At 46.9% G+C, this 27,774-nt stretch overlaps 1 protein-coding gene across 1 annotated transcript; it reads left to right on the top strand.

Annotated features, from left to right (window-relative positions):
• Positions 1 to 605: 605 nt before the first annotated feature.
• Positions 606 to 25,305, top strand: LOC146201480 (uncharacterized). Its single transcript, XM_084587606.1, has 3 exons — positions 606 to 1,771; positions 22,737 to 22,939; positions 23,862 to 25,305. The coding sequence occupies exons 1-3, from the start codon at positions 1,122 to 1,124 to the stop codon at positions 24,488 to 24,490; spliced, it is 1,482 nt and encodes a 493-aa protein (XP_084443732.1). The 5' UTR covers positions 606 to 1,121; the 3' UTR covers positions 24,491 to 25,305.
• Positions 25,306 to 27,774: the final 2,469 nt, after the last annotated feature.

Genomic DNA, 27,774 nt, shown 5'->3' with positions numbered 1-27,774 from the left:
CCAATCAGTGCATCCGAGCACGGCGGGAGGCTTAATTCCATGCCTCGCAAAGGGTTAAGGAGCTGTTTTGTTCAAAATTCCCGTGCTTGTACAGTTTGTATGCCTGGCCGGCTACCTTCAGGAACAACGTATTTCTGAAACCCAAAATATGTTTCAAACTTTCGCTTTCCTTCATCCGCAGAGCATCGATCGAGCGCTGGACAAGTGTGCATGCCCATCTCTGCATACAATGTCACCTCTGAAGGGATCGGTTTCTGGTGGAGATGGTGCTATAAAAAAAGAAAGGAAAAAAATGCGGTGTACAATTCAGTTATTGGTGCAGTTTTTGAGCGCGGAACTCATAGAAAGTCTAACCGGAAATTTTTCTACAGCGTCACAACTCAAGTCGTGGCAGCTTGTAGACATTTAAATGCGCTTCTGAAAAAAGGAACGTAGTGATAGCTGCTCTCCCGCACGGCGTTCAAGGCTAAACTGTGCGCGCTCCGTTTGTCAAAGACCCTTTCCGCTATCGGTCAAGATTTACTCGGCTGATTCTGCCGCTGACACAGCTGTGTGACGGTGGTCTCCAGCTCAGGGCAGTTCAAGAGCAGCCAAAGGGTTGTGCTGATAAGAAGCAAGGCCGTCTTTTTCCGTTCTTCAAGAAAAAGCGGAAGCCCAGGCTACGAACAACGAAGCAGCCGCGCAGCGCGAACGTCGCAGCAAGATGTAGAAAGAAGGAAAAAATGAGTTTTCAAAAGCCGGAACAGATAAACCACAGGAGGCTGGCTCGCGATTCCTTTTTCATTTCAAAGCCAACGGAACGTGGTAGGCGGGGCGCAGGAAGCGGTAACAGCGGCGCACGGCTTGTGTCGCATCGAGGCAGTGAAGGTGCAGTGGCGCCCCGTCGGCAGCCGAAGCACCAGTGCAAAACGACTGCAACGAAAAGTGTCGGATAAAGGTTCCAAGACGTCGGCACCATCTTCGTTCCTTAGCCGTGGTGCGTCGCTTGTTCGAGGTAATCATCGAAAGGCGGCAGTCGTGCCGGCCACGGTTTCGCTGTCCCGTCCAGCGTTCATCTCAAAGGCGCGCCCGGAGAAGGGCCCCTCTTGTTGCGCCTTGAGAAGGGCCCCTCTTGTTTCGACATGGAGAGAAACGGCGCCGTCAGCAAGCGGCCAGCTGACGACGATGCATCGTCTGTCGAGTGGCTCGAGCGCTTTCGCCGAGAAAAACGCCAGCGACGGAGCATGCGGCACTGCTACGCCGTCATCGCCGGCCCCGACAAGTACGCCGGAGCCGGGCCTCCAGCTGCGCTGCGCGCCACGATGCCGAGGCCGGACAGCTTGGCTTCGGTTTGTGAAGACCCCGCAGAGCAGTCTCCGCAGAAGTCTACTAAGCAAGGCCGTTCCGATATGCTGCTCAGCGACATGTTCCGACCACTTCCCGACTACCGGCGGCCCCAGGGCGTCGATGCCGAGCAGCCGGAATTGACGGTCACCTGTCCGGATTCCCGGAGCGCGCCGTTTACTCTTGTGCTGTCCTCGGCGTACGCGGTGGCCCTGCACGTCTGCTTCGCGGCCAGCTCGTGGTGGCTCGTGCAGAAGTATTTGGCGGCCGAGCTGCGAATGCAGGCTGGCGTCACGCTGTTCCTGGCGCAGCTATCCAGCCTGCCGCTGTTCCTGGTGGGCGTGTGCCGGATCATTGCCCGCGAACCGCAGCCTTCCTCGGGATGCATACTCTTGCTCGTGCTTCACGTTCTCGGCGCCGGCCTGTTCAACATGGTCCCTCTGCTGCAGTGAGTGATTATCTTTGGCCTTGTTTTTCAATCCCGGCGCAGTAACGGTGTGGTTATGACATGGCGTGGAAAGTAGCTTCTAAACGGCGTTCACAAAAACTATAGGGCAGATGAGCCCCAGCTCGATTTGCGCTGTCGTATCTCTCTACGTAATTCAGGCACACTAGTGAAATTGTATGGATATACGCTGTAGTGCCACGACGGGTGGCACTTAGATAGAATAAAAGCTTTGTTGACGGTTTCCAGCGGAAAATTCAGCGCGAAGTTGATCGGAAATATTTTTCTTACCTCCGAGAACGGCATGCGGGGTTGTAAACAATTCGCTTTCGCAATGGTCCATGTGCATCATGCTTTCTTCGGCAGGAACCCCAGTGTATTTTCCCTCGACTGCAGATTTCTATCATTAACTTAACAATGAAAATGCGAACGTAGACTTCTTGCACTGGCAGAGATGTCGCGCAGGTCGAGGCAAGGTGCAAATGGTGCAAGCAAATGAATGTGAGATTTAACGTCTGGAAGCAACATTTGTTGCAGACGACACCCTAGTCAAGGACATCAGGTTTTTTCCCATGCAATGATATCGCACAGCGTACGGGTGTTTTCGCCTCGGAATGTAGGCGTCGGGGATTCGATCACGCAATCGTGGAGTCATCAGCCTAACGAATCAACGGGGCTTCAAAAAGAGTGTGTACAGTTTCTTGCCTCCTAAAACATTTAAGCATGAAGTCTAAGCAGAGCGATTTCTGCTACCCGAGAGTTCAACCTCAACGAAACATGTCGGACATGGTTGGTTCGTTTTAGGGAGTAATTGCTGCGCGAAAGAGAAAATGACTATGACGAAACACGTATAATGCACATAAGCGTAGTCTTTGGCAACCTTGGAACGTTAATTGTTGACGGCGATTACGTTCTTTTGCAACATGAAAGATTGTTACGTGTTGAGGTTATGTAACCTCAAAACGTATACATGCGGCTAGAGTGTACACTGGCCGAATGCCTCGATGCTTTTAATCTGTCTGGCGATGGGACAGTGGTAGACAAGAATTTCAGTGCTACCGATCCGTGTCGACTTTTCCGTGGCGCCTCTGTATCCGCCACCGGACACGTAACGTGCGATTGATGCTCGCTGCTCAGCAGTGCTTTATTAGCGGCATGTTTCGTGGAATGTGCACGCTCAAATTATCTCTTGCTGAGACAATTTCTCCCAGAAGAGACCTTTTCTCATTGGTTTTGACCTACCCTGCATTCAACTTGCGGCGCTTCTGCAAAGACGACTCAGAATGGAAAACTAAGTTAACTTCTTTAGGAATGAGGGAGGCCACTTTCTATGGTTTTGCCGTCTCTATACCAATGATCGTGCGGTAGCTCCCTTATTTTTTGTTCATACTGCTTTCATTGTTGCGTGATTGGAGAGCTTTTTGCGAAGTTCGTCGTCGGGATATTCTTGCAAATAGGAAAAAAAAAGTTCGCGCTACGGTAACTTTATTCAGCCGAAATCCTAGCTTTACAGAACTACAAACTTTTACCGTCGTCTATAAAGTATTGGCAAGTTACCAATCGCTGTCGCCTTCCGGCTCGGTGCACACAGACACAGTCCGTGACGGCAGCACTGTTAACCCGCACGCAGATGTGACGACGCATCTTTCCGTAACCTTGCTGGCTGTTTTTGGTACACGATGGCGATTGTCCCATGTCTTGTGAATCAAGTAGGCCATGGAGCATGCATTCTTTAGTCGCAATACTATAGAAGCTAATTGCGTGTCACGAATATTACTAAGCTTTTCATTGTGTTTATTGTATATTACCTGAATACATAGACTATTTCTATACCGCTTCGCTCTATGTAAAATGAGCCATTTAGTCACTTGAAAGCTTTGAAAAGTTGTTGACGTCACAATTGTATCATACGCACTAATATTGTTTGTAGCTCAGCAGAAACTGTGTGTCTAAGTATCGTTTTCGGACTACTTGTGACTGAAATTCGTTCTCTAAACGTTTGGCTTTAACGCCTGAAAATTTGATGACATCCTTGATGTTTGCCTCCAGTTGCTACTTATTGCATAGTTCCTTTTCTTAAAAACATTGTTTTTGCGTCCGCCATGTATTTTTAATTCTGAGTTTGGTTCCTTTATAGGCCTAGAAGTACACACAATATCGGCAAATAGCGTAGCTGCAGATTAATTAATCTGGTATGCGACAATCCAGTGATTGTAATGTCTCATTATTGATTCAAAGAAACTTTTTGATATTCCTTTTCCTGTTTTTATTTTCGGTATGAGGAATTTGAGGCTTTGATATATGAAACGACAATCAATCGCCTGCAATGACAAATCTACCACGAACGGCATCTATACATACCTTCGTAATACCTGCTCTAATAGAGACTGTAATACCTCATTTTTTGGCGTGATTCCGCATCTTACTCTCCCCTTTGCTGTATCCTATCAAGTGCTTCATACGTACGCAGGTATACCTGTAAAAAATGACATTTCTGCATTACGATGACTTCTGCATTCGCGTGCACTTCAACTTCATATTTGAAAATATTCTAGCTTAGTTTTACGGATGTTGCCAAAAAAAATGATTACTCTAGACCTCAGTGTCCATGGAGCCACAAACCGTCTCAAACTAATATTTGCCGACACCTTAGGAGTTATGCTTTCTGACAAAGTAGCAACATCTCATTTTTGCATTTCAATTCTCGACCGGCACAAAACAAAAGTGAAATATGTACCTTTCTTGCCAGTTTTAGGGAAAGCCAATCTTATATTCTATATCTTCCATGATACTTCATTTTTTCTTAACCGGGACTTTAAGAGAGGGGGAGTTGCGATACTGCCCATAACTTATATAAAATGCCTATACAATCCAATTCCTTACTTTTTACCGTCGCATATCGCCCACCCAACGGAAACTGTTGCAAATTTCTCTCCTTTATGGACTAGTATTTTAGCTGTATAAATTATCAATATGCACTTATTTTAGGCAAGGATTTAAGCATCAACTTGCTCGAAATGTCAACTCTTAAGCGAAAGTTAGACACCGTAATAGAGGTCAATTGATTTGCCAGTGCTATAAGCCAGCCAAGACGCGTTTCGAGTGCAACTTCAAACACTTTCATCACTAATGCATGTGATCAGTCGCCAAATATCCGGTGTACTGGCAGCTGGTCTTAGTTATCATGTCAGTTTGCTTGTTTATAAACCTCTCAGCCACCCGTAGTACACCAGAGAGAACGCCGCATTCTGTGCGTATTCAAGACATCAACGAGACCACACTACAGGTATTTTATAATAATTTACAACCAGTAAACTGGAGAAGCGTCTATGGGGCAAATGATGCAGAGGAAGCATGCCATATTTTTATTTACATTTATAAACAACTGCACTGTGCTTTCCATACAAGACAAAAATGCGAGCTTCAAAGGCGCGCAAGCCATGCATCACTAGAAAAATCTTAAAGGCGATAAGAATAAACAACGCACGCTTCCGAAAAACTAAACATTTAGACGATCTTAAGAAATTTAAGGCTGCGAGCAATAAAGCTAACAGTATGAAGCGGCAAACCAAATGAAATTATAAGCGGAACCTATTTGATGAGGTAATGAAGCACTCGGATATTGTCTGGAAGAGGCTCAATATTCTGCTGAACTGAAAGCAAAAGCCTGTATTAAATGAGATAACAGTAGATGGCGCCCCCTTCACCGGTTGTGAACTGGAAAATGTTTTTAATAATTTCTTTGCATCCGTTGCAGAAAGCACACATTCCAGCCAGTGTTTAAACATTAAGAGTCAAAAGGTTAGCGAAAGCGCATTTCTTACCCCTGTTACAACCAATAAAATACTCTCGGTGCTACAGTCTATGAAAAATAGTAAAAGTAAAGACACCTGTGACCTTCAAATAACGCTTGCGGAGTACACATGACACATACTAGCACCAATACTAGAACAGATTATAAACTTGTCATTTTCCTTGGGAACTTTTCTTGAAAGGCTACAAATTGCTAAGATTACTAATTTTCAAAGGTGGTGACGAAAATAACTTCGCCAACTACCGGCCTATATCTACCTTGCTAGTTTTCTCAAAACGTTTCGAAAAGCTCCTTCAGGCCCGTATCACTAGCTTCATCAACAAACACAGTGATGTCGGGTTCACAGTTTGGTTTTATCAAAGGGAAATCAACCGAAACGGCGCTGCTAATTATGAAATTATTTTACTCTTTTGAGGAAAAAAAATAACCCTTGGTGGTTTTGTAGATTTCTCAAAATCCTTTGATTCCATAAACCCTACAAATCTAATCCTCAAGCTTGAGCATTATGGATTTCGCGGGAATTTCCTACAGCTGATCAAAACTTGTTTACAACACCGCCAACAACTGGCGGTAATTAACAACTATTCTTCGCACTTAAAATTCATACATTATGGTGTGCCACGAAGTAGTATTCTAGAACCCACACTGTTTAACTAGGTTTCTGTACAATCATCTCTCAAAGACAGATTAACTCTGGTAAATCCTTCTTTGGGTGATTTGAGTAATGTGAACTATAGTCAACAATATATAGTCAACAATATATAGTCAACAATATATAGTCAACAATATATAGTCAACAATATATAGTCAACAATACTATAGTCAACAATACTATAGTCAACAATACTATAGTCAACAATACCCATTGCGCCAATATTCCGAGATAAAAAAAATGAAGGAAAGGTAAAGCGGCTAAACCTAAGTAGACAAATAGAAAGCGCGCTACTCCTCCATGGATGTCTGCAAACCTAATGGACACCAAAGCCGGATCTAGACGACACGAAGGTGTCGAGGGCATTTTGAAGGGGGAAGTTATGCGCAGTTATTAGTCGTTCAGCGACGTCGATCAGAACTGCGCACTCCAGGTGGTGACAGCGAATAATTATAGTATTTTCTGCCGCTGTATAGCCTTGAGTGAACTGTCCTTAAAATTTTAGACGACACGAAAATGTCGAGGTCATTTTGAAAGGAGAGGTCCCAGGAGGTGAGCTAGATGGGCAGCGGCAAAGGGTATGCAGGAAACTGGAAGATTGTGTGGCATTGTTTCACGCAATGTTGTATATTTGTGGAGATATATACCGGTACAAATAAAGTTCGCCAGGTGTTTGGAGAAGCAGGTGCATGCGATGTAGGAGAAACGAGCGACGCCGGCTCCGCGCTCCACGTGCGAAGAAGCGAGTGGCGCGGAGTCCAGTCCATACGAAACAGGCGCCGATCAAGCTATAGATGAAAGAATGTAGTAAAGCTTTCATGTTCGAAAAATTTGGAATTGTAGAAAAGCTTTCATGTTGGAAAACGTGCAGCATGCAGAAAACACATAATTAGCGAGATACGCTTGCGAGGCTTTCATAACGGGTTACGTCTAGTCATACCTGCTCTCGTTATAGACCTCGAGCCAACCGTTTTCAACAAATTCCCCTTTCTCCATGAGCAGCATGCAGTGCCGCCATGCACTATTGAACAAGAAATTTTATTTTTGGTGCTACTTCATGTCCAAGCTGGTGTTAACGCTATTAATTTCAAGCCTCATCCTTTGCCCCCCAGCTTATGGCCCATAGGTTGATATTGCCGAGATATAGATGCTATTCCGGATTTATCATTCTTTTCGCTATCGTTCCTCAAGTAAAGCCGTACTATCTGGAATCCGTATCAGCTCGCCGCGGTATCAATACTTGCACTCGACTGCAAATCCCAAGGACGCGCGGCCGTGTCGATCCTGGACGTGGCTACCGCGTTTCGATGGAGGCGAAACGCAAGGCTCCCTTACTATGCGATTGTGCGATGTCTGTGCACATTGAAGAACTGGGAGTCAAAATTATTCGCTGGTGTAGTCGTGAGTTTTCAAAGCGGACACGCAAAGTGAACCTTACCAGAAGACCCCGAATGCCAGGACGGCTAAAAGTTCCTGGCCAGGAAGAACCTTGTAACACCAATCTTTTCGCGAAAACAAAGTGGTTACGCTGAACACAGTTGCAAAGAAAATGTGCGAATTATTGTTCGCATGAAAGACAAAGCAGAAAACAACACAATGCTTGACATCAATGCCATGGATACACCAGTCTGATAAAGCAATGTCCACTTCACATGTAGTCGACAGCACACTTGTGGCAGTTCTGGTTTTAATTGAGGTGCGCTACACATATCGGGACAGTCTTCAGCTTACCCTCATCCGCGATCGGCCACCGCGACCCTCTACCACGCGTGGGCGGGGCGCACAAGCTGATTGGTCCCGACGCGGCAGGTCTATGTGCCGACATCAAGTATGTGGCGCCATCTGTCGGCGTCAAGGAGGTCTGGGCATGCGCAGTGAAATGCGCGGTGGCGGATCCCGGTAAGCTAAAACTCTAATAATACTCGCAAGTAGAGCGCGATGTGATAGGTCCATTGCAACCAGATCTTTAGACGAAACGTACAAGTTGAGGATGTTCGTCAAGTTGAATCGCGCGTTGGTAGTGCCCAGAAAAAAATTGTCATCCACAGTAATCGCTTCTTGTAGACGTCCTGGCATTGAATGGTACAATGCTGCCATCAACTCATACTGGACCACAGCTCATCGGCAGGGGTGGTGCCGAGTTCTGCCGAAGCAAGACACTTTTTCGTTAGTCCCTAAACATTTTCGATTATATTCAGGTGAGCGCCGTTTGGCGGCCACTGGAGTTGGTTCACCCGCCGGGGTGGCGCAGTGGTTACGGCGTTCTACTGTTCCCGAAGACGCGGGATCGAATCCCGGCCTCAGCGGCAGCTTTTCGCTGGAGGCGGAAAGCAAGGCGCTCGTGTGCTGTGCTATGTCAGTGCACGTTAAAGAACCCCAGGTGGTCGAAATTACCGGAGTCCTCCACTACGGCGTCTCTAATAGCCTGAGTTGCTTTGGGACGTTAAACCCCACAAACCAACCACTGGAGCTGGTTCACGCAACGAGAATCCAAAAGTCGCTCCACCATACGAGCGCTGTGTACAGGAATGCGATCATGCTGGAGCCAGCACAGCCCGTCTGCAAATGGGTTATCCAGATATCGGTGTACGCCGCCGCGTTGAAGCGCCCATCAATGCGCTCCAAGGTTCCAAGTCCATCCTTTGAGACGGCGCCGACAGCGACAGAACATCGCCCTCTTGACAGTACACTGTTCGTGTAACTGCAGGTAGATCCCTGAAAAAAAAAAGGTGGGGGGGGGGGGGGGGGACAGTAAAATATTTAAAATATAATCAAAGCAGCCTCTGCTTTTCGCTTGTTTTTCCATATATGTGGTGCACTTACTGGCTGAGCAATCACAACGCTTGAAATTTACGAGAAGGAGAAAGAATATAATTTTAGGTGATAACGACTGCTCTGCACATAAAAAATTAGAGCAGCAAGACGCCGTACGTTCACCGCTTCTGGCGCAATGTGCGTTGCTAAGGAGTAACAACGAGGCACATAGGATAATTGATGGTTGGAATTATAGTCCACAGCCTAAGCAACAGCGGAAAGAACTCATGCTTGCGTGCCTTTTTAACAGTTACAGCGAGCGAGTTTAACGGCAGATACCGGTGGATGTGGCCGATCTTCATCACCATCATCAACCTGACTATACCCACTGCAGGGCGAAGGCCTCTCCCATATTTCTCCAATTAACCCGGTTCTGTGCTAGCTGCATTCACTTGACCCCTGCGAACTTCTTAACCTCATCCGTCCACCTAACTTTCTGCCGCCCCCTGCTACGCGTTCCTTCCCTTGGAATCCAGTTTGTTACCCTCAGCGACCATCGGTTATCCTCTCTTTTCACTACATGCCCTGCCCATGTCCATTTCTTCTTCTTAATTTCTACTAGAATGTCAGTAACTTGAGTTATTTCTCTGACCCACTCCGCACGCTTTCTATCTCTTAATGTTACCCCTACCATTTTTCGTTCCATAGCCCTCTGCGTTGTCCTCAACTTAAGTAGAACCCTCTTGGTTAGCCTCCACGTTTCAGCCCCATAGCTGAGTACAGGTAAGATGCAACTGTTGTATACTTTCCTCTTGAGCGATACCGGTAAGCTGCTAGTCATAATCTGCGAGTGCTTGCCAGATACACTCCTTATTGTTATTTCCTTTTCGTGGTCCGGATCTGCGGTTACTACCTGTTCTAAGTAGACATATTCTACGTCCAGTGCTTCGCTACCTAACGTAAACTGCTGTTCCTTCTCGAGGCTGTTAAACATTACCTTAGTCTTCTGCATATTGATTTTCAAGCCTACCTTTCTACTTTTCCTGTCAAGGTCATCAATCATTATGGGGGGGGGGGGGGGGGGGGCGCTTCTGGATTTGAACTGTAGGTCAAAACGAGTGTGTAGACAAAGCGTCAGCCCGTGACGTCAGTAGAGATGCGGCGGCACTGACGACAGCAGTGACTTTCGGGATGTAGGCAAAAGCCCGAGCCGTCTGCATCGGATGGGTGGCGCTTGTTGTGTTTTCGAGCATAATTCCTTATATTCCTGCAAGCTGTGGTGCGGTTGGTTGCGCCACGAGGCACTAAAAAGAATATGGCACCTGTTTTCGAAAGTGTCTTGCGGTCGGATATTTGTATATACTATAGTTTTGTTGTATATACTATCAAGTAATGAGTTTTGACGCGATATTCCGTGTGCGTATTATCTTAATCGAAGGCAGGAAAGCCGCGCTTTGACATCCCGTTCACCTGCAGTACTGTCCGTGTATTTTCGTACAGAAAAGGACGCAAAAGCTACTGCGAAGGTAACTGCAGTTACCTTGAGCGTTCACTCCAGCGCGATATTGCCGAAACAGGCCCGGTCTTGTGAAGTATAGCTTTTCTGTTTTCACTTCCGCAAGTTTCAAAGAGTGACTCATCACCGGTCCTAGAAAGCGAGTAAACATCGCTAGGATTGCGGCAAAGTCATGCAGCAAGATTTCGGAGATTATTTTTTTTTTTTTGAAGAACATTAAGAATCTGACGAACGAATTAAATATCCACTTACAAGCTAGCTCTGATCGAGCAGGATACTTAAGTATGGTATGTATGGTATATGAAGTCTAATGTCAAAAAGTGGAATCTGCTATGAGGGGGGCAAAATAATCAGAAAAAGATTTGAATGGCAGGTGAACAATGCATTCGCCGGGACTCACACGCCGAGTGGAGGAGGCTACAAACGCCGACATTTTGGGAAAGTGTCGCTCATACTGTTAACGCAGTAAAACAAATAAGCAATATTACCAGAACCCTCCCCATCATTCAGTCCCTGCGCCGGCTGCACGCGATTTGCTTCACCCATCGCAGCGGATATCGAAGCGGCACCTGGCGCCGGTTCAGATCTAGTACGACGCGCCTAAAGGAGTGACGATACAGAGATGCCTGCGGTAGGCTACAAAGCGGGTGGGTGCCGTTAGATGACGCAGAACGCAGTTTTGTTACGCGCTCCGACGCCCGCAATATTGTAATCGCGACAGTACATAGAAGTGCTCGTCGTCGATATGTATGTTTTGCTCGTTGATTTTTCGGTCATGCTCCCTCCCGTCTACGTAAAATCCTGCGTTGTCGGCGTTGTGGGCGAAAAATCGCTCACTGACTCCGGCAGGTTGCAGTTAACTGGCGGAAGACCTGGCCGCGGACAATGATCGGTCGTCGGGTTTCGTAATGTCTTGAGGCCGCATGACATGGCCGAGTTCGCAGGCCATACTTACTCGGGCTTTTCCTTTGAGAGGGTGAGATGAAAAATGAGCCCTCCGAGGATCCCGTGTCAGACACGCTACTCCTACGCCACGCATGCAGGCACGTGCTTATACGGCTTGGATAAAGCTGGGATATATCTGCAGCGGGGCCTCCTCCATATAATATGGTTGCTTACGACTGTGTTGCAATGAGCATGTAAAATGTAAGCCTAAATTAAGAGATTAGTGACTAAACGAGTAGCAAAGTGCATATACCACAACGATAATTTGCGCTATAGGATAGGCGGACGAGAACAGTCAACGCTGTCATACCCTTAACAGCGAAGCATAGGTGCCCTCCAGATAACGTTGTATAATGCGCTGTTATTTTTACCTTTTTCGTAACTAATCGGTGCGCTTGATTTCTTGGGTTTACAGAGAAAACAGTCGTGATTGCCTTTCCGCAGCTAAATACAAAATGGTTCACGCCTTCCTTTCAGCACTTTCATCTTCCTTTGTCCCCTGTTTTGACCACTCCGTCTGGCCACCTTTTCGGCTGACGTCAATACTGACGGATGCACGCTTCGTCCACTGTCTAAAGTCTGCACAAAGCCTTGTTAGAAAGCCCTGTCAGGGCATGTGCGCGCTGAAACTGTGAAAACTGCTTGTCGATCATTTAGGTTAACACAGCAGGGTTGCCGGTTGTCGCATCAGTTTGTGTGTGCAGTAAAGATATGCGTTTTAAAAACATCTTTTGGGTAGCAGTCTGGATTAACCAGTTTTTAATAACCGTCCTCATGATTCACAAACCACGAAATATCGTACTTTGACAGTTAAAAAAAAAAAAACTAAATAAAACGTAGCGCGTGATTCGTCGTCGTACTGCTTTCCTCGGTGCACGCGCTCGCAATCTCAATTGCGCGAGTATTGTCAACCTTTTCACGCCAAACGAGATGTGGAGGAAGCTCGTGCAGCAATGATTCGTCTGCGCAAGTAATTACGAGCCACAGAACAGATGCGAGATCCATCTAAGGCTGGCCAGCGAACTGTCATGTGTTCAGCCACTGCGGCTTACTCCATGCCGGCGAGAGATTCTCTCCTGCGGTTCATCGTCAGCCGGACTATACCCACTGCAGGGCGAAGGCCTCTGTCATATTCCTCCTATTAACCCTGTTCTGTACTAGCTGCATCCACTTGACCCCTGCAGCATGCATGCCTTAACCTCATCCGCCCACCTAACTTTCTGCCGCCCCCTGCTACGCTTTCCTTCCCTTGGAATCCAGTTTGTTACCCTAAGCGACCATCGGTTATCCTCTCTTCGCACTACATGTCTTGCCCATGCACATTTCTTCTTCTTAATTTCCACTAGAATGTCAGTAACTTGAGTTATTTCTCTGACCCACTCTGCATACTTCCTATCTCTTAATGTTACCCCTACCATTTTTCGTTCCATAGCCCTCTGCGTTGTCCTCAACTGAAGTAGAACCCTCTAGTCTCTATCAGAAGGCAACAGAAAACTCGATCAGGGTACAGGGTGCGTTGCGCAAGGGCCGTATCACTCAACTATCCCTTCACAGACTCATCACAGAAATTTCACGGACCGAACTTGTCCCGCTCCTATTACTCTATTCTGACCAATGGGCCCGTCGACCAATAGGGGTGTATACGCTTGGGACAGTTCTTGTGTAGGGATCATGGTGTGACAGTGGCGTGAATGCCTTCGTTTGAAGCGCTTCGAGTTTCGCTTAGAGCGGCGGCGTTCCCCGTGTCGGAACAGCATGTTGCTCCCAAAGTTTCTCAGGCAAGCTTCTTTGCTGCAGTGCTGCCGTTGCACGTCGCTTCAGTCTCTGATGCGCCACGTATTTATAGATGCCAAGTGCAGAGTACCGTGTGAATCGACGGATGGCCGCGAATAATCCGTTTCCGGCAGTCATCGCCACATCGTACTGACAGCCTGGTTTCATTCTTGGCCAATCATTGGCTGTTTACCAGATGTGCAATATTAGTCCTATTTACGACGTCTAGTTTCGGTTTCACGAATGTTTCTTTTAGAACATGACTCCATTTTATCAAATTTTCTGTGCTTTTTATTTGCTGCTTTAAATTCCGCATTGGAGATGAAGTTGGCTTCGATCATGTCCATTAAAAAATTGTCACTATGAATTAAATTCTCGTAGGCAATGTTGTAATCTACACGGAATAAAACTTAATTTTTCTAGATTATTGGGAAATATTTGTTATATAAAAACGTTAGGTATCACTGCGGTGACCCACATTGCAGTAATGCGAAATCATTCACGCTCCTTCACACGTCGCCTCCCTCTCCTTTACTCGGTACTGTGGATGTAAAATTTCCAGAAATGTTTAAGGCCAAAAAAAAAAACTGGGTTTTTTCTTTTGGAAATATTGAAAAAAATAAAAATATCAATTGTTTATATTAATGAAGATCCACAGCTGCATTGAAGCAGCAAACAGCCTATTTTTCCTAGCTATTTTTGCTCATGTATATGTTGCGCTACTTATACAGGGTTGTAAAACACACATGACAATCTCCATAGCTATAGGAGGTTGCTACCATATTCATGTGTTGCGCCTCCACTGCCGCATATGAGGAGGAGTCGTGAGAGTTCTGCTGTGTGCAGACCATGATCAGGGAAGGCTCGATGTACATAGAATGCGGAAGCTGGTTTTAATTTGTTCTGACATTAAAATATCTAATTTGATGAGCACCACCGCAAATCATAGCAGCAGCGATTCTGAGTAGTGCAAGGGATCAAAGTCCTGGCCTTGTTCCTATGCCTCCTCCGGAGCGCGTTTTTTTTTTTCTACTCATGCTTTTCAGTTGTGATAATTGTCCTGTTTTTTTTTTTTGTTTTTTTTTTTCTGCTGACATTTTGTGTGCAATTTAATCTACCGTAGCCTGTAGACTATAGTCCGCGCGTGGTGTATAGACCGCAGAGGCAAATTCTGGCTCAAAATAAGCAATTTTTTTTAGATAGTCCGCACCCATTGTATGACCCGCAGAGACAAATTTCAGTTGAAAACAGGTTTTTATTTTCAGATTTTAGGCAAGCAGCGCGCAGCGGGTAAGCAAGTGTTCTGTTGTCAAAAAATAAAGCCGTGCGTTAATTATCACATTGTATTGATATCTCGTCTATAACCGGTCAAAATTTTATCGGGTCAGGACACTGCCAAAAAGGCTCTTCGTCTTTCCTGAACCATCGCAACCGTTCCGACAGGGGTAGCTCAGTTCAGTTCAGTCGTGTCCGGCTCTTCGTGACCCTATGGACCATATCACGCCACGCTTTCCGGTCTCTCACTATCTTCCTAACATCACATAACTTCATCTGCAGCTCCTCGAGGATGCCATCTAACCATCGCGTTCGCTGCCTACCCCTTCTCCGGCGACCCTCAACCTTTCCCAAAATAAAATCTTTCTCCAGCGACTCATCTCTTCTCATCAGATGACCAAAGTAGCTGAGCTTTAACTTTAGAATTTGTCCCTCCAATGAGCAGTCAGGGTTTATGGTCGACAATATCGACTAATTTGATCTTCAGGCCGTCCAAGGAACTCTCAAGAGTCTCCGCCAGCACCACAATTCAAACGCGTCAATTCTTCGGCGGTCAGCCTTCTTCACAGTCCAACTCTCCCATCCATACATCACAACTGGAAAGACCATAGCACGAGTTATACGGATCTTGGTTGGCAGACTAATGTATCTGCTCTTTACTAGGTGGTCAAGGCTAACCATGGCTCTCTTTCCCAGAAGCAGATGTCTCCCAATTTCATGGCTGCAGTCTCCTTCCGGGGTAATCTTGGAGCCGAAGAAGAGAAAATCTGTCAGTGCTTCCACTTCTTGTCCCTTGATGCTCCAGGACTTGATAGGGCAAGACGCCATGATCTTTGTCTTTTTAATGTTTAGTTTAAACCCAAAGTTCTCACTCTCTTCTTTTACGCGCATCAGAAGTCTCTCGAGTTCCACTTCACTTTCTGCCATTAGAGTGGTATCATCCGCATATCTAAGGTTGTTGATACGTTTTCCAGCAATCTTCACTCCAGCTGAAGACTCGTCCAGACCGGCCTTCCTCATGATGCACTCAGCATATAGGTTAAATAGGCAGGGCGACAGTATGCAGCCTTGTCTTACTCCTTTTTCAATCGAAAACCAATCAGTAAGACCATACCCAGTTCTGACTGTGGCCTCTTGCCATTCATACAGGTTCCTGAGGAGACAGATGAGGTGAATTGGAACTCTCATCTCTTGGAGAGCTTGCCACAATCTGCTGTGATCTACGCAGTCAAATGCTTTCGCATAATCAATAAAGCAGAAGTAGATGGGTTTTTGGAACTCTCTTGCTTTTTCCATGATCCAGCGAAGGTTGGCAATCTGGTCTCTAGTTCCTTTGCCCGTGCGAAACCCAGCTTGCACGTCCGGAAGCTCCCAATCCACGTACTGCTGCAACCTACCTGTGTGGTACATACTGCTGTGTGGTAGCTCTCATGATCACAAATACATTGCTATACTCTATTAGCAATACACTATAAAGCAATGACCACACCGTGGTGGTGCAGTGATAGGGCACTCGACAACTGTGCCCAGGGATGCGGGATCCAATCCCGGCCGCGGCTGCCGCTATTCGATGTAGGCGAAAAGCAAGGCGCCCGTGTGCTATGCGATGTCAGTACACTTTAAAGAACCCCAGGTGGTCAAAATTTTCGGAGCCCTCAGCTACGGCGACATCAAAGCCTGGGTAGCTTTGGGACGTTAAGCCTTATAAACTAAACTTTCCGGTACCGAATGTCTATATTTAAGGCCCCTCGGCGGAGACAATATACGACTTTAATTGGCCCCCGCTACCTGTAAACGGCACCTCCGGAATGACCCGACCGATGGATATCGACAGTCACAGTCGCATTTTCCTATTCTCCCTTCCATCTTCCACTTTATAGAAATTAACTATCTAGACCAACTACCTCGACGTGCTCAAAAATTAGAAAAGCATCCTAAATCGCATGCGAAGCTGGTATCACGTAACTAGACGTACAAAATACACAGCAAGAAGGAACACTAAAACGCATATTTACGCTGGCATACATGACCAGGTAAAACACAGGCCAATAAAAGAAAAACTAAACCGCGTACCCGCGTGGACTTCGCGCGATCCAACACAACTAGTGATAAGACAAACCAACTCGGATGTCAGCGTCTATTCATCTGCACCTCATCGCAACGTGGGCCAAGTACACACGCACGCACGCATGCACGCACGCATACACACACGCACGCATACACGCACGCGTACACATACGTATACGCACGCATACACATACGTATACGCACGCATACGTATACGCACGCATACACATACGTATACGCACGCATACACATACGTATACGCATGCACACACACATACGCACGCATGCGCATGCACACACACACATGCGCATACGCATGCGCATGCACGCACACGCACACGCACACGCACACGCACACGCACACGCACACGCACACGCACACGCACACGCACACGCACACACACACGCACACGCACGCGCACACGCATACGCACACACACACACATGCGCATACGCATACACACACACACACACATGCGCATACGCATACACACACACACACACACATGCGCATACGCATACACACACACACACACACATGCGCATACGCATACACACACACACACACACATGCGCATACGCATACACACACACACACACACATGCGCATACGCATACACACACACACACACACACATGCGCATACGCATACACACACACACATATATATAGTATAAACATAATGGTCCTCTTTCCTCCGTCTCCCACGAACGGCGTTGCCCGATCAATGCTTTAACGAGAGCGAAACCATCTCTGTGCACCACTCGTCAGCTGAGGCCAGTAACGGACGAAGGTTTATATCTTCTCTACTCGGCTTATCAAGCTGGCAAAACAAAACATGAAAAGGGACGGTCGGGAAGCGCGACGCTTACACAACCCATGTGGCTTCGCTCGCGTAAGCCAGGTGTGCTGTTTCTAATGCGATGCCTTCGTGTGATTCGGACCCTCGACCGGCCAGTAATACACGTTTTCGACGAATGAGGCGCCGACGCGAAGCAGTTTTCGCGAGGTCTGTTTAACCTATAGGAGCATCCACTTTGACAGGCCGGAGTTCACGCTTTCATTACGATATATTGCCCGTGCCGTAGCGAGGTCTCAACAACGCGACGGCACATGGTTCACATGGCGAAGAGAACACGTATTTCGCCCGACACGTGACTATCTTGAGCTCAGTGACTACAGTTCCATAAGCAGCTCCTGCTGTAGCGTATATTTACGAGTCGCATCATAACAGCGCCAACGCACACAGCGGGAAGATTCCACATCAGTGTCTACACCACGGTCCAGCTGTTTCACCGGTATAACTATAGCTATGCGAACCATGAAGCACAGATGTTCATCGTTTCCTCATGCGCTTGCTGCAGCCTTTATAAGACCTCACACAGAAGAAACACAGGAAGCTCTTGTCACTACGCCGCGGATCATTCATCATCATCATCAGCCTGATTATACCCACTGCAGGGCGAAGGCCTCTCCCATATTTCTCCACTTAACCCGGTTCTGTGCTAGCTGCATCCACTTGACCCCTGCGAACTTCTTAATCTCATCCGCCCACCTAACTTTCTGCCGCCCCCTGCTACGCTTTCCTTCCCTTGGAATCCAGTTTGTTACCCTCAGCGACCATCGGTTATCCTCTCTTCGCACTACATGTCCTGCCCATGTCCATCGGATCATTAGCGGATCATTAGCACCGCGTTAAAATGAATCGGCCGCCTTAAAAACCATACACTCGGAGTCACAGCGTCAAATCATGCGCAGTCTCGCTTTCCCTCGTCATGAGCGGTCCCCGGCTCGTGTCAAATATTTCCGCCCGCGAAAATCGCTGCGGGTACTAAATCTTCCCGTTGTTCATTCGCGGTAGCCAAGCCGAGTGGTCTCTGTAGTCTGGCCTTTAAGCCGGACGTCATTAACACCGGCAACATGCGCAAACGCTAGAATGATCGTATAGGACTATGACGAAGTCTGCTCTGCGTAATACCCTGTTCGTCACAGGAAGCGCAGTTTTTTTGCTGGCGAGGTTTCTTCATGCGGCTGGCAGTCATTTATCGCCAGGCACAGTCATTTCCCATTAAAGCGGGCAAGTTGATAAGTTTTCACTGATTTCTCAATGTAGAAAAATGACTGCTGCATGAGCTTGCTCTCCATGTCGACTACCGACGAGGGTATAATAAGCATGTTTCCAAATTGCCCTCACAAATCAGATCTTAATATATTTACCTTTGTTATTATTATTGCTGGTTTTAGTACAGAAACATAACAGCCACCATGCTAATATACCTAAATGCAGCTCTCGTTCACCCCGCAGAGGCATCTGTTAAACCAGATGTTTGTGTGTATACTGTGCAACACCAGGGATCGCAAAGCACCGACACGGATAGACGTGAGTGGCATCGTCATGTGTGTGGAAAAGGAGATCCTGGTGGTTGGGCCGGTACCGAATGTCTATCTTTAAGGCCTCTCGGCGGAGGCAATACACCACTTTAATTGGCCCCCGCTACCTGTAAACGGCACCTCCGGAATGACTCAACCGATGGATATTGAGTCGCAGTCGCATTTTCCTATTCTCTCTTCCATCTTCCACTTTTCTATCCTTTTTCTCACTACTCTCCTGTCTTCTCCTCTCGTCGTGATTTTTCCTTTGCTCCATGCCGAGAGCGTTGATCTTGTGTGATGTAACCACTCTGAGTTGCTCTGGGCTACGGCGTAAGCTGATTGTGTACTGTAAATGAGCAGCATACTTGTTCAGGGTGTTTTTTTTTTTAACTATTTACAGGTTGTTATTTAAAACCCTGTAATATACGCCGGTGCGGTGTGTGCAAGTGGATTGTACCGCATACCGCAAGGCGGACTTATGTACTACTAGATATATCTCTGTATTTAAGCAATTATTTAAAACTAACTTATGAAGTTTATATTTTTACTTTAAGGGCTACATCCTATTACGAAACAGAAGGCCGTCAACAGGAAAGCAGAGTCCAGTTTTTAAATTTCCTTTATCAGTAATGGGGCCTGAAATACTTAACGTCAAAAACGTGCATTTTTATCTCGTAAAGCAGGCTTTCCGCAGTTTCAAAACTGTGTCGCTTGGTGTGATATAGTCGGGGAGATAACGCTCACTGCATCTACGACATAAAATAGGCAAAGCGACGCCATTTTAAAAATACATTGCGACAGCCAATGTTTACGAGCTAACGAATGCTTTTTATACTTTAAATATTTAGAACTGCATTGCCTATAACGAAAATTTAAAAACTAGACACAGCTTTTTTTGTCGGCTACCTTCGTTTTCTTGATATAATGTTGGCCACTAAAATTAGATTGTTAGTTATTTTAGCTAATTGCTTAATCAATGAGCTCTATTACCCACCTAATTTCCTCCTTGCTGTACAATCCGCCTGCACAGACCGCAATGACGCCTCTCATAGGGTTTAAAATAACGACGTGTAAACAGTAAAAAAAAAAAGACTCCCTTTTTGATGGCTTCTTCTAACAAAATGATCGCCTTAAAAAGGCGGACTGAAGCAACGTATGGATTTTTTCATATAAATCTAGAAGTCTTTCCCAAATTCCACATCAGTCAAGCAAAGAACCATAAAAACCAGCTCACACGATATCCGCCTTCCTCTTGTTTAAATCTCCCACAGAAGGCCTGGGGACCTACTCCTTGGAAGTATAAGACGAAGCCTAATGTTACACCATTCCAAATCCTGAGTCTTTTGGTGACATCGCTGTCAAAGGTCCGCACACAGATCATTAAATACTGTTATGGAGTAATATCTGAAAATGACTTCTTGAACATCATAGAGGAAGAAATTCTTGAGGGACCTAAAGACCAAAATGTGGCAAATGTGCACAGGAATCAAACAAGAAAAGACTGAAAATACGGTAGTCTCGGAAGTACTTTGCCCAGTCGAAAAAAGCTACAAAAAGATTCTGTTATTCTGTTGCAACCAGATTTCTGTGCAGTTTTTGGTAGTGGACCTGTTTTGACAAGGGAAATTTCGGTACTGCATTAAAATGTAAAACATCAATATAAGAGAACTACCGAATATTTTTGTTGTATTTTGCACACAGTTCTGTAATTTTTTTTTTTCGACTGGGTATTTTTTACTTTTGCTATCTCCGCGTGCTCCCCGACTCGATCAAAGTTGGATAGATCAAAGCAATGGTTCGGCATTACATTCCCAGACAATGCTTAAAGTGCCAACATTTCGGTCATGGCTCAGAGTTGGCGTGGTCACCAAGCGTGGGCAAGGTTTGTCGCAAATGACCACGTATCTGACAATTGTACGACTGTGTCGCATTGCGCGAACTGCAGAAGGGCTACCCCGCTTACTCCAGGTAGTGTCAGTTCTGAAAAACAAAAATCAGAAATAAACCTTAAAACAGGCAATATCAGCTTGAAAGAAACAGAAAAAAAAAAAACTCTAGAGCAAGGACAAATTCGTAACGCTCACACACGCGCGCGCGCACACACACATACACACACGAGCACAAAAACGCACGCACGCACGCACACTCAAGTAAAGCAAACTATACTCAAATTATATGCACGGGGGCGGCACACCACACTTCAGTCCGGCTCCTGCCCGGGCAATGCCTCAAGCAGGAACACCCCCAATTTACGAAACAGCCCCAATGGCCCCTCAGACGGCAGACAACAAGGCTACCCCCTGCAGAAGAGGCCTAAAGCGCATGCACTCGCAGTTGCCCTGCGGACATCTAGTGTCTCCGAACAGGTGATGAGCATGACCCCCGAAATCACTCCGGAGTTTTCTGCGGCCCACATATAAGAGCCTGATCATTTTCAAACGAAAATCTAGTAGATGCTGTATACCAATTCAATCAAAGAAGCCAAATGTTTAGTTATATACTCGGGTGGCCATATAACGTCATTCTGGACGTCTAAATGTGTATAGAAGTCGACGGCAAGAGCTTGTTTTTCATCTACCTGCGGGCAATTCTATGCCCTGCTACATGCGGCTAGATTAGCTCTTTTCTCAAAGGAAGCGAAGATAAAACGCGAAGGCACTTTCCCCTAAAGCGTCTTCAAGCCGCAAGAGCCAGTGTGCAGATTCCAGATAATGTGCGCGGTTTAGAAACTCGACCACACTTTCGTTAAGCAGAATAACCATACTTGAAGCTTGGGCTCACGCCGCATCACGCCGCGAAGAATTTCCTCTCAATTCTCGTTAGCTCGAGGATTGCCTGAATAGTCGGCGGATCTCGCGCAGGGGAGACAGTTTATCACTGCAAACATTGCGGTAGTGGGTGTGCAGTTTTGTTTGTCCAGAGCAACAAGCCTCTATATGACTGGCAAAAGCTGGACCTCTAAGCGGAAAAGTAATGCTCAGCTGGCCTACAAGCTTTCACTCATATTAGTTCTCGCAAAAAAAAAAAAAAAAAAAAAAAAAAGGGTCAAACGACGCTTACCCCGAGGCAGCCCCAGCCTCCTATATTACATACCTCCGGAACGGCCGTTTAAAATTGTTATTTATACCTGTTAACTAGTCTGGGTTGCCAGCGTCGCTTGACGAGATGCTCAAATTTCCGTGATGAGGTTCTTTCTTGCAACGAGGCGATTTTCCCGTTCCACGCGCCGCGCCTGGTTCCGCGCGGTGATCAGTGCTTGTAATTCGATGTCATTTAACCTGCGCCCTAATTCAGAGTTTGTGTTGTTATCGAAGTGTCGCTATCTCACGTGACCTCGCGTCATCTGATTGGTCAAAACGCCGGAACCGGGTATTGCCACTAGGGTGACGACACCCGGTTCCGGCGTTTCGACCAATCCAAACACTCGAGGTCACGTCAGATAGCGACACTTCGATAACGACGCAAACTCTGAATACAGGCCCAGATTTCGTACCCACTTTTGCCCATTTCTTCTCAAACTCGCCGCGGTGACAGTGCAGATGTGGTGTTCGGCTGTACTGAACGTATAATTTGGTCTCCGACCGTGGTGACTGCTTTTTGTGGTAGGCGACATTCAAAAGCGATAGTCTGCTGCAAAAGATGCCTCCGACTACATGTATAATCAAAATCAATCCCGAGCTCTCCTCTTCGTGGTTGGCCTCGTATATAGCCCAGCTTTTTTCTACGTGTAAGCAAATGCACGAACTAATTTAGTTAACCTTTCGTTCCATGTCGTGTCCGTCCGCACTGCGGAGAGCAGGCTCGTGCTTCGGCTGGCCGACTCCATAGTCCTGTACAGGACACGCGGCCAGCAGGACCAGGCCATGCTGCTCAAGCGACAGGACGCCATCACCTTCACGAACCTCATGTGGGTGGTCACGCTGAGCTGCTTCCCTCAGGCAGTCTTCCAAGCTGAGCAGCTCTTCGAAGCAGCCCTGCAGGGTCACGCCTACACCTTGGGATGTGAGTGTATGAGATGACAGCTTCAGAGTCAGTTAAACCGTCGCCAAGGTGCCGAAAGCCTGACTAAAAGTGCAGCGATAGTTTTGGCGCAGCGTTCAAAAGCGTTGTGAAACTGCGTATCCAAAGGGCGCATGTCTAGAACTCTGGAATGAACGCACTTTGTTCGTTTCTGTGACTTTGCACCGTGTTTCTTGCTTCGACCGAGTTTGCTCAATGTTCGTGCGTTGAAAGCATGCACCAAAGCTTTATTTTTTTAACTAATTTCTGGGATTTGCGAAGGTGCGTAGACACAAAACGAACTGCAAAAGCACGTCAAGAAAACGAACGAGAGATTACGACGGCGACCACGGCAATCTAATTCATGAGCAGGTTTCATACCTTTTGGCTCCGGGGCTGTAGCTTTATTGCAGAACTCAGAAAGCCAGGCTCAAATCAAAGCAAAGTTTCATATCTTCTACGAGCACATCGCTTTTCTTTATATAGCCCTCGCCAGGGGGTATACTCGCACTAACAATGCGTCATACCGTACTTGACGACAAGGGCTCGCTAGTCGAATGCACACTCACTTACTAAAGTTAGATGGGGGACAATTCCTGAATAAGAGCAACTCTTAATAAACTTATTCTGCTGCTCGATTATACACTAGGAATTTTCTTCAAGAGGAGGGAACATGGTTAGCCAGACTTCAAATTTTGATAGTTCTTGCAACTTTCTTTTTACGTGAAAAACTAACAAAGACAATCTTTCCAAGTGGCCTAATGACTAAACAGGGTCTCAGGTCTACGTAAGGCGGCATGATCCTTTGTTTTCGTTGTTTTAAGAGCTGTGTCAGTAAGGCAGCCTCGAAGAGAATGTCGCGCAATTACCTCCACGCCCGAATTCGCTCAGGCGAAACCGACGCAAGCTTTCCGACGCTTTGCAGCTTCCTGGCTGCAGGCCGTCAACCTGTGCAGCGCTGTGCTGCTCACGGGGTTCGCCTGCGTCAAGTTCAACAACCGGCATGCGCAGATCACCTTCACCTGGCCCACGGTCCAGTCGGCGCTGCGCACGGCCGCCGAGCACGCCGCCTGGTTGCCGCTGTTGGCCGCCCGCGTGCTCGCCTTCGCCGTGCTCATTGCCAAGGCCCTCGAGCCCACGCACGTGTTCGGAATCTTCTTCGCCCTGAGCCTGCACTTCGAGTTCCGACGCGACCGCGCTTCGCTCTTGGCAGGACAGCCCCGCGGTTTCTTGCTCAACGTGGCAACCAACGTGGCCCGCGCTGCCGTCGGCATGTTCTTTAAGTTGCGCAGTTGGCAGGAACCGCTGGCCGCCAAGCCTTACGTCGTGTTCGCCATCATGCTCTTCGTGCAAAGCTTCGGCTGCATCTTCCTGCCGTTTTTGCAACAGTACGGCTTCTCCATGAGCATGGACGCGTTTCTCGCCTACTACGCGGCACCTGTGTTCTTCGCCTGCATCGGTGTTCATTACGCGCTCTTGGTGATCGGCACAGCCTTCCTCGTAGTCTGGTATAGGGTGGAAGGGGCAGGCACGTCTGGCTATGGGGCCATATAATATTCCCTTCCTGTTAGCATCACAACTCTAGACTGCGTGTGTGCCTTTGGGCTTGTATGCCGTATTTTATTTAGTTTCATTTTCTGGCTCGGCACATTGTGTCGCCTTCATCGGAGCACACCGAGGTCCCTCGCCACAGAGCTGCATATAAGTTCTAGTTTTTGTTTTATGTGCGTAGCCAGAAAGGCTGCATCTTTTTCTGAGCGGTACAGTGTATTACTGTTGTTATAATAAAGATTTCGCATTTTGCCACAAGCATTGGCCCATAATGCGATCATTGCGCTCGGCTGCTGAGCCCGAGACCGCAGGATCGAATGTTGCCTACTTATCGACGAAGCCAAAATGCAGTGTTCTTTGCGATGTCAGTGGACGGTGCATAAAACCAGGTCTTCGAAATATTAATCGGAGACTGTTACTATTCGACGCTTCTTTTTCCTAGCGATGCTCAGGTGTCCGCCGGAAGCGACAGTAATTGTTTTTACTTCTTTTATTAAACACGTGCATTTGATACCCATTTAAAGTATGGTCCACGCAATTTGCAACTGGCTGCGTGTGCGCAACCAAATCGCTATACCTTCACAGTGGGAGACATTCACTCGGGAAAAATAAATTTGCGGTAGCTATGTCTTGATCTTCAAGGCCGATAAACATATTCAATAAATCATTACTCCGCATTTATTTAGCTAGCACGCCTTTTCTGCTTCTCTAACCCGGCGTATAATACCCTTTCATCGTGGCGTATAGTAGCCGAAGGTCATTTTGTACTTTAGTAGAAAATACCGAATAAATTCGTTTTTCGATGCAATCTGATAGTCCCCTTTCATATTGAGTGGTCCTGTATACCATGTGAGCCGTAAGCACGACTGTCGACCTGCTGCGTTGTCAGCGCTTTTCACGGCACAGAGCAGCGAGGTAAACAAAATTGGGAGAGACATTTGAGCTCCGCCTTTGGATATGCTCGTTCACGTGCATGCACTTTTCCACCCGCCTAATCACTGATCTCTTTTGTGCCTCTTTGTCCTTTTTGTGCCTCTGTCATGCCACACACTCATTATCATAGTTTCGTAAGTTGAGCACCAAGCGACATAGATTACAAAGCTCAGCTTAACGAAGTCGTCCGGAAAGGCCTGCGAGCATACATGTCAGTCTCGGAATGTAATCACCTGAAAAGGTTGGATTCCTATCAGCCTCCCACCTGATTTAAGGAGGGTCCAAACTGGCAGCTCTGGCCAGCGCGACCATGTCGCATGACGTCGCACAACCTTACGGTTAATGTTCCTCGGTAATTTTCTTGGGCAATATAGGCTTGAAGACTGTTTTCCTTGTATTATTTTTCGTCGTAGCCAGCATTGCGCTCTGTTATCTCTGCGGCATGCCAACCCTATGACGTGCTTTTGCGCATAAAATGAGGTAGGGTATTGGTTATATTGGTTGCACGCATACAGCTGCGCAATTCTGCAAAAAAAGAAAAGGCAGGTTTCAGAAGAACCATAGGTTCCACCCGTGGGAAAAAAAAATTGTCCGAGACCATTGCTGGCGAGGTAACGCGCATAATTATTGCGCATGGTTCTTATACCGAATTATTTCCCATAATTACTGATTCAATATTGTTATTCCTGCCTGCTATACTCATTCTTCATGCAGGAAAGAAGCCAACAGTCGGCGAGGCCAAGGAAAGCGTTGGGGATGGTATGTTTATGTCATTTTTTTTTAATGTTTACTTCGTTAACCACAGAAATTAGTAATGTAATCTGTTTAGGGGAAAGATAATTAGACACAAAGTAGAAGAAAAAACAACGCGCCGATGGTGGGATCCGAACCCACGACCTCCGAATAACGCGTCCGGTGCTCTACCAACTGAGCTACATCGGCTGCTGTCCCCCCTGCTACTTTCTTGGGTATTTATGTTGTCTGTATACGAACCTTGAGAGTGTTCACCAGCGCCGCCCTCAGCCATAGCGGCGGACGTGGGACGTCCTTTGTTACCGCCAGCGTCACGTAGAACGTGATCAAGAGCGAGGGCGAAAGCTGTGCTAGAACCCTCTTACGCTACCTATGGCTTCAAGACTGCCAGAACCGAGACCCCCGTAAGCTACAAGCAGATCAATCAAGCGGAAATGAGGGTGCTCGTTATAATACATGAAGGAAAGAAGCCAACAGTCGGCGAGGCCAAGGAAAGCGTTGGGGATGGTATGTTTGTCATTTTTTTTAATGTTTACTTCGATAACCACAGAAATTAGTAATGTAATCTGTTTAGGGGAAAGATAATTAGACACAAAGTAGAAGAAAAAACAACGTGCCGATGGTGGGATCCGAACCCACGACCTCCGAATAACGCGTCCGGTGCTCTACCAACTGAGCTACATCGGCCGCTGTCCCCCCTGCTACTTTCTTGGGTATTTATGTTGTCTGTATACGAACCTTGAGAGTGTTCACCAGCGCCGCCCTCAGCCATAGCGGCGGACGTGGGACGTCCTTTGTTACCGCCAGCGTCACGTAGAACGTGATCAAGAGCGAGGGCGAAAGCTGTGCTAGAACCCTCTTACGCTACCTATGGCTTCAAGACTGCCAGAACCGAGACCCCCGTAAGCTACAAGCAGATCAATCAAGGGGAAATGAGGGTGCTCGTTATAATACATGAAGGAAAGAAGCCAACAGTCGGCGGGGCCAAGGAAAGCGTTGGGGATGGTATGTTTATGTCATTTTTTTTTAATGTTTACTTCGATAACCACAGAAATTAGTAATGTAATCTGTTTAGGGGAAAGATAATTAGACACAAAGTAGAAGAAAAAACAACGTGCCGATGGTGGGATCCGAACCCACGACCTCCGAATAACGCGTCCGGTGCTCTACCGTTATGTTCAGGTAATGTTTGCGCCCGATGGGCTGAACTTCGATCTTACCTGGGAGTTCGCAGTCTTTTATTCAGCCAATACAGCAGCACCGTGTAGCTTGTCTTCTATTTTTGCGTGCAGGTGCTTTCTTACGACCGCAGTTTTCGTGATTCTGTGAAGGTCCGTTGAAAGGCGCTATTTTTTTTTTTCCAGGAGCACTCGCTTGCGACGTATCAGGTGTGCGTGTTAACGACAGGGTTCATTCTGATGGGCAAAGCATTCGGGTGCGGGGCGGCGCGGTGCAGTTGGTTAGGTCTCCTGTGGGGGCAGTTTTTTCCGGTTTTTCTCCATGGCGTCCAGGAATTGCATGGTGGAATGGGACTGTTGCTCAGAGAAGGCGAGCGTGACGCGTTTCTTCAGCTTTGAAAGCCGCACAAAATGAGTTTTGGA

This window comes from Amblyomma maculatum, chromosome 1, assembly GCF_055883805.1.
Source record: "Amblyomma maculatum isolate TAMU_Amacu chromosome 1, ASM5588380v1, whole genome shotgun sequence".
Lineage (NCBI taxonomy): Eukaryota > Metazoa > Arthropoda > Arachnida > Ixodida > Ixodidae > Amblyomma > Amblyomma maculatum.
Note: the sequence above shows the minus strand (reverse complement) of the source record. Positions and strands in the feature narration are given on the sequence as shown.

Coding starts and splice junctions, on each gene's coding strand:
- LOC146201480 (XM_084587606.1), top strand. CDS start 1,122: ATGGAGAGAAACGGCGCCGTCAGCAAGCGGCCAGCTGACGACGATGCA. Junction 1,772..22,736: donor AACATGGTCCCTCTGCTGCA/GTGAGTGATTAT, acceptor TGCGGAGAGCAG/GCTCGTGCTTCGGCTGGCCG. Junction 22,940..23,861: donor TCACGCCTACACCTTGGGAT/GTGAGTGTATGA, acceptor GACGCTTTGCAG/CTTCCTGGCTGCAGGCCGTC.